This window comes from Propithecus coquereli, unplaced genomic scaffold (assembly GCF_000956105.1).
Source record: "Propithecus coquereli isolate 6110/MARCELLA unplaced genomic scaffold, Pcoq_1.0 Scaffold61, whole genome shotgun sequence".
Lineage (NCBI taxonomy): Eukaryota > Metazoa > Chordata > Mammalia > Primates > Indriidae > Propithecus > Propithecus coquereli.
The window spans coordinates 3,744,330-3,756,449 of NW_012152063.1; the positions used below are offsets into that span (position 1 = coordinate 3,744,330).

Below are 12,120 nucleotides of genomic sequence, written 5' to 3' on the forward strand. Positions count from 1 at the left end.
ATCATCTTATATTTGACTTCCTTAAATAAACCTTTGCAGTGTCCCTAGAGAAACAAAAGCAATCAAGGCAATATTGTTCCTCTTTTCGAATTGTAAATACATTTATGCCCAGAGTAAACTGTGTCTTACCCTGACTAAAATTGCTGTTGTATAGGAAAAACGCAAACGTTCCTTTGCTGTTTTTTTTCCAAATATTTTGTTTGTCCATTCTCTAGATATTCAGTAACAAGCCAAAAGATGTTGTGACTTAAATTGTTTCATTTTTGCTTACATAGGGAAAATAGTTTTGCTATCTCTTCCTTCCTTTCCTTTGAATATTCAGAAGTCCAGGAATTAATACAAAATATTATTTTTTCCCTGTGTGTATGTCTTTAGCTGGAACAACTTTCTATATGATGCATATCTGCTCCAACATTATGATTCTTTGATTAATTTTGGATATGTGTACTATTCAAAAGGAGGAGAGGATTACTGTATGTCTACACCATGGAAGGCAAGCTCAGTGTAGGTTTTCAGAACCAAAAGGAGGCTTTGGTGGTATCTGGTGAAGGATTATTAGGCTGGAGGTTGGAGTGGAGACAAGTTATATAAGCCTCTTAAGGAGCAATAATGGTTGACAACCTCACCTCCCAGGTTTGTCAAGAGTATCAAAGAAATAATGAATGTTAAGTTCAAGTTAATTGTACAATGGTCAAGAGTCTGGCCTTTGGAGTAGGAGGAAATGGATTAAAGACTCAATCTTGCAGTTTACCCTCTGTATAGCTTTAGAAAATTACTGAAACACTCTAATCCTCAGTTTACTTATATTTTAAATTAGTGGTAACATCACATATCACATATAATTATTAAATAATTCGCACAAGGTATTTATGTAGTATCTGACAGAAATTGTAGGAATCGTTGTTGAAAATAGATTTTTACTGACATAAAATAAAGTACAATAGACATATATAGTTACCATTTATCAGAACTTTTTAATAACAGAACCAGAAACTATATATAAGTTAAAGAACAAAAACAGTTATGGCAATAATATTCTATTGGACACAAAGAATATTCTATTGATTACCAATTCTAAAGATTACCGTCTTTTAAGAATGGCTATTTTGTTTTTATGCAGAAGATACTAGGAAGCATATTAATTTAGGTTAACACCTGATGTCTTTCAGTGAAGACATTTAAAATAATGCTATTAGTTTTGTTTTTCCGACTTCCTATGTTAATTTTGGCATATATCTATATCATAAACAGTAAGAAAAAAAGAATTGTCAAGTTTTGAATCACTATCATATGCAGATGTCTTAAGAATTTTTCATTCATTTTAATGACACAAACTTTTCTTTTCTTTTTTTTTTTTTTCCTTTTTGAGTGGGAACAGGGGGTGTTGTGATGGATGGTGTGGGGAAAGGAAAATACAGCAGGAAGGAGGCTGGGAAGAGAGCTGCGATATAATCTTAAAATTAGGCAGATTGCACGAGATTGCATAAAGCCCCATGCCATCTTTCTGCTTTGGCCCACATGATTTCAGAGCTAATGAGCTCATGCTCCTGTGTCTTCGACTCGTGTTGCGATCTTACCAAAATGAAGTATGAAGCCCTTTTTGCATCTGGCATCTCTTTTGAAGTGATCCTAACTGCTGAGGGATTGCTAACTGGACTGAATGCTTCAAGAAAGCCAATTTACTCAGCTGGTTGCAAAGCCTTTGACCTTAATGGTGGGACTTGGCAAATCAATGCATACATGAATGTTTAGTGTTCTGTCAAGAATTGTGAAAATGCTCTGTAAGCCATAGATCCTTCTGTAAAATACTAGTTTGTAGTTTAAACATTAGTCTTTTTTCAGAGGCCAATGAGGCTAGTTAATTAAGCCTGAGGGGTTATGAACTGTTGGCAGTTAATAAGTCATAAAATTCCTCCATAAAACAGGATGCGAGATTCCATCACTGAAGCAAAGAGTACAAAGAGCCGGTGTATAAATATCTAATTGTACCAAAGGACTGGGCTTTCTCAATGACTGCTCATCTGGAGTCTCCAGGGCATGCTCGCTGTGGTTTCCTGATTTTTAGAAGCCAGTTTAAAAAATGAGTGCATTAAAGGGTAATTTGCCTGAAAGTTCAGGAAGTAAAGGGGGTGGTGTGGAAGCAGGCAGAATGGGAGAATGAAAAAAGGGGGACGGGATGTCATGAGAAGACAGAAAAAGAGAAAGAGGATGGGGTACAAAGACAGGGAAGTAGAAATCAGAAAAGTCATCTCCACACAGAGTTAGACATGACAGTATTTGTCATCTGTTTTCTTTTCCTTATAGGATGTTCACCATGGAAACGGTACCCAGCAGGCCTTTTATGCTGACCCCAGCATCCTGTACATTTCACTCCATCGCTATGATGAAGGGAACTTTTTCCCTGGCAGTGGAGCCCCAAATGAGGTTCGGTTTATTTCTTTAGAGCCCCACTTTTATTTGTATCTTTCGGGTAATTGCATTGCATGATTACCCCTAATTTTCTTGTCCTTTGCTGGTGTTTTAAATTACACGAGATTACTGAATTGTCCCACGGGACCAAGAACCAGTGCAGAACAAGTGCATAACCCAGAGCACTGGTTGTCAAGCAAGGTTGGGCTGATTTGACGTGTTGTTTGATGTTTATTTCAAGAGCTCCCATGTGTTTGTTTTCCTCTCTTCTTGCTTTCTTCCAGTTGCCCTCTTCTCTACCCACTGTGGCTTATTTTTCTCTTCCCAGGTTGGAACAGGCCTTGGAGAAGGATACAATATAAATATTGCCTGGACAGGTGGCCTTGACCCCCCCATGGGAGATGCTGAATACCTGGAAGCATTCAGGTTGGTATTTCTTTCCCTCTGAAAGTGGAAAACAAATATAACACCAAATGTGAAAGAGAAAAATGTAAATTTCTAACTAAGGTAAAGTATTGCTACAAAATCATTTAGGAATATGTGTAAGGAAAAAGGTATATCAAGACCTAGTTTTAGTTATACAGGTATATTCACCAATGGCCCAGACATTTTCCCCCTTCCTGTCCAACAACAGGAGAAAAAAAAAAGATTTCATTATTAAATAGTTCTGTCTGGAAAAATCTGCCTATTATAACATGTGACATGATTTACAATAGACATTAGCATATTAAATGCTCTGAGAAGTCCTTCAGTACCTGTTGAATTTTGTTTATCAGATGTTTACCGAACTTCATTGGACCACAAAATCCCTTTTTGATGTAACACCATTTAGCATTCCTAGTTATAAGGAGCTAGTTCATATTAAGAATGTTGGCCTAGGCTATCTGATTTGATGGCAGAGTAAATGACTTTTGTATATTTTCCCGTTCACATTACAATCTTGGCTAATTTATTGGTTCTTTTCAGTTTCTCTACAACATGCAGGAATAAATGAAATATATTCACATTGCATTCTGCTTCTTTTTTTCTAAGCAAAGAACTTTAAAAATTAAATAAGAAACACAGCAAATTAAATGTTTTTTTTTTTTTTGAGATAGAGTTTTAAAAATGGGCATTTCTTCTCTGGACTTTAAAAGAAAATCAGGCTCTGCAAAGGTCTCTGTTTTAAAGAAAAATATCAAATTGTGTCAATATGTCTCTCCCTTGCCAGATTTTAGGAAAAGGTTTCAGCCTATTAGTAATACATAAATTCTTGGATATTTTATTTGTTGAAAGCAAAAGCAAACGACTGCATGAAAAGAAATTTTAGAGGTATTCATAGTTTTGAAATTTGCCATTTATGAATTCCCAAGAAGAAAATCCTGTCAATAGTGTATTTGAAACTTAGGGAAATAATGGGAAAATTTTTGAATAAATGAAATTTTGGTGAGTTTCTGTTGTCCTGTGTGTCATGTATACTTAATTTTCTCATTTGAAGGTCATTTCTCATTAGAAAACAGGTCCAGGAAAAATGATAGAAAATTAGCTATTTAAATATATATATATTTAAAATAAATATATTTGGCTTGGTATTCAAGATGCAAAGGAAAATTCTACCCACATTCCAGACATGTATTTTGGGGAAAAATATACACAGAGATGTCTACACTATTTATAGAAAAAAATCGCTGGAATAAATTCATTTACTATAAACTGGAGTTGTCTATGAAGATATTTTGCTTTAATTAGTAGTAAGATAAAACAATTATACAAGAAACTATAGAGATTTTAATGTTATGAGTTAGTTCTCTTTGTTTCTACTTGCAACTTCACAAACATTATTAATATCTTAAAGAAACTCTAAAGAGATAATAGACTTCACTATTATATGAATTGAATTTATGAATTGAATTCATGAACACATATGAATTTATTTGTTGCTTCCCAAGTGTACCTGTAATTTCCATGATACACATTAAGTTCTCAACCTTATCATATGCCTTGATCTGTAATATAGAATTCTCAAAATTTTAAAAATTCTTCTAATGCTATTTGTGGTACTATAGTTTTACATAAAAGTGAATGATGTATGTACACCAGTGAAGGAAAATTAACATTTTGTGCCTGTTTTTTCTCACATCCAAAACTAAATGGTGGATGAGAGTCTTTTTTTAAAAGAACATCTTTAAACATGACCATTTTCACTAAGTAATGTGAAAACAGATATTAAGTGCACATTACTGTTATGTGATTGAAATGGAAGTCAGTCAGGTACTCCTGAATATGGCTGACTGTCCCCAAGAATGGCACCTTCTCTTTGCCTGGAATGTGGACACTTCATATTAACAAACTTTTCTAAACTTCCCAGTGTGGTCTTCATTACTTGAGCTTAGTTAGAAGAGCAGTGGCATTATTTGGCTAGGCTGTAGAAATTTAAAAATGTGGCTTTTAATGTCAATAGTTCTTTAAGAACCATATTTAATAATAATCCTGGTAATTTTGAACTGTACCATGTCTGCTGTTGGACATTTATGCCATACCTAAGAGGTGCTTGTGGAATTTTTTATGGATGAGTCAAACAAGTAAGTCATTCATTCAAAAAAATTCATTGAACACCTATTATATACCAGGCACTGGGATGAGTACTTGGAATTCAGAGCTGTTATTCTCAGGGATCATAAACCAAGTGATACTTAACTGTTCTAGAAAACAGAAGTGCTTAGACAGAGCAGATAAAATGATTAACTCTTCCTGAAGAGTTTGAGGAAAGACTTCATCAAGTATTGTTCAACCTGTGCTTTCAAGGATGAGTGGGAATTTTCAAGGGGAAAAAGGAATTGGAGTAGGAGGGAATTCATACTGACTGGGCAGAGGGAACAGACGGTGAAACGCCTGGAGTCATGAAATGATTTTTCTCTGTTGGTTCAAGGAAGGGCATGAGGGTGGGATTGCTGGAAAGAAATGAATCCTACTTTGTAAAGTCTCTTGCAGTCAAAGAATAGCCTGTCTACATACGTGGGCTACAAAGTTTACTCTTTTGTAAATTTGGGCTTCAGTAAGATAGACTCCTAAATAATTTTCAACATGGTGTTATTTTATAAGCTTATGCTTCTTAATACAGCCCTTGCCTCCCAGTAATGAAACATAAGATCTTTCTGGCATCTGTGTGTGGGTGCAGGAAATGGAGGTGGGGGGAAAAGTAAATAGTGCTTTTTCTTTTTTCTTACTTTTTAATTGTTTCTGGACTGTGATGAATATCTTTGGAAGGAAAGCCTCTCTCTCTGTGAAGCTACATTTATAGTGGGAGATAAGATGGCTGCTTATTTTACCAGCCAAAATGTGTCATATATATTGCCGTCGTGGTTTCTATTATGTGCTTTTTCTGTGGCAAAAAGAAAATTGTAGACAAACCAAACATTTTATGTTTGCTATAAGCTTTAAAGATAATTTTTAAAATATAATAGCATATCTAAATTATTTCAGATGAGCAGTTATTTCTTCCAGGCAGTTATCATTCATTCCTGAAATAATTGAAGGGTATACTTAAGATTTTTCATGAGAGTTTTAAAAATATTCGGTAATATCAAATATCTTTTGTGTTCAACTCAGATATGTTTCCAAGGTTACCATTTTATGAAATAATTATGGCTATTTTTATTGAGGTTTGCATGCTAGGTCCTAGATTAGAAACTTTATAGGCATTACAGCTAATTCTTCAGTGCTTTGTATGAGTCACAGACCTACTAATTGGAAGGGCCATGATGTGAACTCGGTTTATGGCTCTAAAATCTATGTTCTTTTTGTCACGCCACATTGCTATGCTCTTCCACTGTTTATGACTTAAAAAACAAGGAGTGATAAAGCACAGTGACCTTTTACCAAGGTGTAAGGCCTTCATGCCCCTCAGCCTCCCAACTTAATGTGTTAATACAAATGTGCAGTGTGCAAGGTGGCAAAGAAGAGCTACTCGATAATATTGGTTGAATGAGTCAATAAATGTATGAATGAGTCAGAGTAGAGAGAGGGAATAATGCTGACTACAATAGGAAAGCTCTGGTATTAACTAAACCTAGCAAAAGTATGAGGGAGCTACATGATATCTCTTGGCTTCTCAAAGAGTATGCTTTACAAAGAACTCTGCATCTATTCATTTGATTATAAGAATGTCAGACTCTTCTTTATTCACAAATATTTTCCTGAATGCCTGCTAAGCAATCTCTGTTCCAGTCATTTAAAAAGATTGTTCCAGTGTTTTAATGTTCTCTATGGTCCCTCAATGAGGACTGGGCACATTATTTTTTCTAAAGACAAATTCTTTAAGAGTCCTGCAAATGTTAAAGTGATTATTCATATAAGACTATTTAAATGGTTTGTTTATAGTGGGCAACAGAAAATATATAGCTCATGCTTCTACTTAAATCTAATGAGGAAAACATCTCTAAGTGTTTAAAAATAAGTAGCAATTTCCAATGTAAAAGTAAGATATTAGTAGCCCTTGAAATTATGCCTATTTTGTTGAATAAATAAGTGAATGAATGACGATTCCTGGGTAGCCTTTTAATTTCAGAAAAGAAGTACAAACCCTCTAAATTTAGAAGGTTTTGATGAATATTAACTATACTGATGACTAGTTAAAGAAGTGTCATAGAGTTGTTAATCTGGGTTCCTCAGATGCAAGCAAGTTCTGGTTTGAAAAATCATTTCCCCAAGTAAGGCTGGTATGGTCTGTAGCTACCTTAATACCTGTTATTGATGAGTATTTTTAAAAGACAAAGGATTTGTAAATATCAGCTCTTCAGAGAAGTTCATCTTAGGGGAAAAGTCTGACCCAGAATGATTCTGTTTCACTGAGACTGTCAGTATGGCAACTGAAAAAGAAGGTTTGAGAGAGTTGTCTAACCTAGGAAATAAATATTTAGTCAAATTTGTTATTATTACTATTATTGTAAACTACCTATTTTTTCTTTCATTGACTTGTGAAGTATTTATATTGAATCAAAATTTTATGTGCTTGTAAATGTAGGCTTTTCTAAAATATTTCGGCTGTATAACCAACTAGAATTTTTAGAAGACGCTTAGTGTTTTTGCTGTATAGCCAAAGCAGTTGAACCATTTGAGCACACACAAAGAGCCCAAACAGCTTGTATCTCTTTCTCCTGTCTTTGGTTCATACTTACTTGCTTTAATGACATGAGCAAATTTAAAGTTCATTAATACAAAACTGTGATTGGAAATATGACCAGATAGCATGCCTATTCTTAGTTTATCAGTGAAACAGTCAGTTCTGTTCCTGATTCAGGGTCTTTAAAATAGGAGTCATGGCTTCCTGTGATTCTTCCTCTGCTTGTGACAAAAATCAAAATATGTACATTTAACTCAGGTGCAGAACAGAATAGAGTCTTTTATTGTCGTAGTCATAGAGCAAATGCTCCTGAGCCAACTGTTCAATAATTGTCAGCCTGGAGTTTTCTTAGAGTGGTTGGGTTTGCCATGGAATGGTGGTAGATAATTTGGGGCAGGGCATATAAATAAGTGCAATATTTTATTTTCTCTCATTGTTATTTTAACAAACATGTCATCATTGCTCTAATTAATTTTAGAGGGTTAACTTCTAAATATTCTTGTCATATGTGTAAACTGAAATAGAGGTTGCTAAATTCCATCTAAGAAATAAATAGGGCCCTAAGTAAATATTTAGGCTCTCTTTTTTGGTAATGACAACTAAGTAAATACTGTTTTATGGTTACTGTTCTTGTTTTCATTATATTTTAATGTAATTTTATGCTAAATGAATGGGAAATAATATCATTGTGAAGATAACAATATAATGATAATAGTAGCGTAGTAAAATAGAACATTCATTAAGGATTTAGTTTTTGCTAGTTTCTTATTTTAAAAAAAAATTTTTACAAGTTCTTGAGTGAAGTGCCCTCATTTTCCAGATGAGAATACCACACCTTTTGAGTTTCAGTAGGTTTCTGATGTTACACAGCTGATAAAAGGTGATCAGGGATTCAGTGGCAGCAGGTGTGATCGTGGAGACAGTACTCTTTTGGCCCCAAACTATAAAGTATAGTTTGGGGATGACAAAACAATAATATAGTGAGAAACTCTTTGTAGATGCATGTTAGTCTAGCCAATATTTGGCTTGAACATCTAAATTGATAGCACTATTTTAAAATTGAAAAATAACTCTTAGATTTTCACAACCTTTGCGTTATATAATATTTCCAAGCCACTTCTCCTTGTGCCTTTCTGTCATCTGACATAGTAAGAGAGCTTATCAGATTAAACCCCTGTAATTTTTTTTCCTTTGGATAACCAGCGGGGAATATATTTTTCCATCTTTGTTAAAAGAAATCTTTTGTTTTTATGTATGCATTTAGACTTTTTGGAAGGGGTCTGTAATTGAACTTGAGTAATATCAAATTAAATTTTAATAGAACATATAGTGATAAATGAACTTTTAGATTTAATTTTGAAATAAAGAATGATTTGTTGTCATCTAAAAATCATACTTGATACTGTCAAATGATTTGGGGTCTTATTTTGTCCATGAGAGCTGTGGTTGATGCTTCCCAGTCTTGCAGTGGATTCTCAATTGTTAGTGACAAGCAAATATATCATGCTCATGATAGTATGTATTTTCCCAAGGATGTTGAAGACATTTTGGGAAAGAGGGTGGAGTTTCTTGAAACAATTTGCCAATATGAAATACTGTATATATCAAATTGGCCCTACTACCATCTTTCCCAGACCATTTATCATGCCTCACAAATCAAGCCCACATTTCTTTTTTCTGGAAGTCTTGGCTAATAAAGAATATGCGGGCTTTAAATCTGAACTTGTCAATCAATCTTGGGAACAAAGCGGTAATGATTTTCATCTATCAATACTTTATTTCAATAAAGAGAAATACATAGGAATTGACTGCTGGTGTGATCTACATTTTTATTCATTGTGCAGATTCTATTCTCTAAATTCAGCATGTTGAGGTGTTTCAAGAAGATTTATCAAAACAGGTCGCAAGAAAAAGATTCATAGGAATAAATTTTAGAAAGCTATCAGCTCTCTCTGCTCTTTAGTTTCAGGAATAAACATAGTTTAAGAACATTTTTTCCTCTCTCATCTGTGCAACATATTGTACCAATTTTCATCAAAAATTACAATTTCTATAGGTGTGTGTCTCTAGATACCCTTAGAATTTCTGCTCTTTGACCCTAAGAGTAAATTGATCTTATGCACACCTGTCTTCCACGGGAAACTTGCAAACTTGATTTTTGAGCTGAGCATCAAAGAGATATGAGATGATATTATTAGACAGTAGAGAGCTCAGGTAAAAAGTCCAGGAAGTATCTTGAAGTGCTTGAAGTTTTGAAAGGTGAATGATATCTGCAGTGCAGAACTGTATAAAATAGTTCAAATGCTGCAACTTATTTTTTATTGTTATTTTAAAAGCTCAGATCAACTATAAAAATGTTAAGACGATATTTTTTTCTCTGCCTTAGACTAGTTCCAAAGCTAAAAATTTCCAGAATTTGTATAGCAATTAATTTTCCAAATAATAAGAACTAATTAAAAGAGTGGTTATGTTTAATTTACTCTTTTACTTAGAAGTTCTCCCTGATCAAGAAGGTAATTTGTGTGCTTAGAAATGATTCGTTCTTATTTTCAAGATGAAACACTGAATTATAAAAACCCTGCCTTGCACAAAATACTCCCAACAGATGTATAATACTCTGAGATATCAGGAAATGAAATATTTTCATGAAATATTATTGTGAAGCTTTTTAGGCCAGAAACAGCAGATCTTTTGGCCTGTCAAACTGCTCAGATCAATTCGTCAACTTAAAGCATCTAATCTAGTTATAATGGAATCATTGTGTAGTTATTATGATATAATATAGCCAGAATGGAAGATAAATATAATGAAGAAGTTATGGAGTCACACTTTTTTCATAGTTCTGGTGAGAATTTTAAGATTATGCTTCATTTACCAATAAGATAAAGCTCCCGCCCAAATAAAAGTTATCTATCTTGAACAGCTATTTATTAAACAAATTTAAATATCTTTGGGTCATAGAGTAGATATTTTCTTGGCACTGAATAATCATCCCCTCTTTCCATGATTGTACAGCTAAAGTTTATTATTACTAGATTTATTCAGATGACAAATAACGTGAAAAAAAGAGATTGGATGTTTGTTTTAATAAACCATAAATATAAATTTGCAGTCCCTTTTTGGAGAACTAGATAAATATAATGGTTTACTAGTAGGAATTTACTTATTGACTTTCCCAGATGGAGGAATCATCCTCATGAAAATTTTGTTCAGTCAAAAGTCTATTCACATATTCCTTCTGAGGCACAGAGCTGATGTTCACACAGTTTTCTGGTGGGCAGGACTTTCAGAGAGTAGTTCAAGTCTTTGCATAACATCAGACAACTGGATGATAGACTTAATTTTCCATGTTCCATCCCAATGATTTGATCTTATGTAGATGAAACTTGTAAATCAAAATCTGTTCTAATTTATGCAGACACTTAAACTCCCCTGGCCCACTTTTAGAAGGGTGATGGCTTGTCCTTGTATGTATTAGGAATCTGCCCTTCTTGTGGGCACCACAGTACTGGGTATTGGTTGTCTAAGCCAAAGAGAAGTACTGCTATTGTAAAGCCATATGGAGTGTAGAGAACTTATAAACTGCATAGCTTCTAATAGGAAGGTCTTAGCAAGATGATGTTTGTGCCATTATAGTTCATATCTCTCAGTTTAAAAAGTGGATGGGAGAAGAAGGGAGATGGATGATTGAGTCAACTTTCAAGCTCAGCAGAATTTTAAGTTCATCTCCATCTCAATTTGAGGATATTTGGCGTCCCAAAACACCTGTGGAAAAGACCATTAATAAAACAACATTTACATATTAACTTTCCCATTAAAGAAACATATCGTTGCTCTTAAAAGCAAAATGTTGGTTCTCCTAGGATGTATATTTTTAGTTGGCTCATAACTTTTTGAAATTAAAGCAATATTGGAGTTACTGAAATGGACTGAATTTCAGAAACCAAAGAGCATTTTTACTGGAACAGTAGCCAAAGGCAAAGAAAAGAGGAGTTTGTTCAAAACCAACAGCAAAAATAGAACAGGAGCAGATTTATAGTTTAAAAGTTTTATAACGCAAAGACAGTTTGATATCTTATTCTTTTGTACTTTGAGTTTCAGAAAAAGTATCTTAAAAATTAGAGTTGCCTCATTGGGCCTCTGATTTTGATTTATGTACCTAAGTTTCTGACATTGTTAATTCTCTTTTATGTTCCAGGATTTCTAAAATGAAAACATCATTACAGAAATTATTCAGTGATACCTTCCTCTGAGATAAATGTAATTACACTAATTGTCACAGCCAGTGAAGAAGGCAGAATCAGAAATAATAAAATATGGTGTGTGTTCATATTTTACTGATTCAGTGTAACTGATTAAATTCTAAATTATTCAGAGAACTGAAGCCTGCCAAAAGTTTGTTAATATATTCCATTTAGTTTTGTTTTTTGAGGATGTGACAATAAAAATCAAATGATTACATGTAGAATCCAAAGAAAAATATCTAATTAATACAAAAGAAGGATCACTCACCTATTCAGTTACTAATGTTGACTTTTTTAAAATTAACAAATTAATATTTTGTCTGTCCTAAAATAGTAATCATATATGTAAGATTTGGCATAGTTCTC

At 33.7% G+C, this 12,120-nt stretch overlaps 1 protein-coding gene across 1 annotated transcript in view; it reads left to right on the forward strand.

The window, feature by feature from the left end:
* The window catches only part of HDAC9 (histone deacetylase 9), an 805,060-nt gene extending 802,573 nt beyond the window's left edge, over positions 1 to 2,487 (forward strand). The window contains exon 20 of the mRNA XM_012659403.1: positions 2,305 to 2,487. Coding sequence (XP_012514857.1) covers positions 2,305 to 2,487 — 183 coding nt within the window. The remainder of the gene's footprint in view (positions 1 to 2,304) is intronic.
* The last annotated feature ends 9,633 nt before the right edge of the window (positions 2,488 to 12,120 follow it).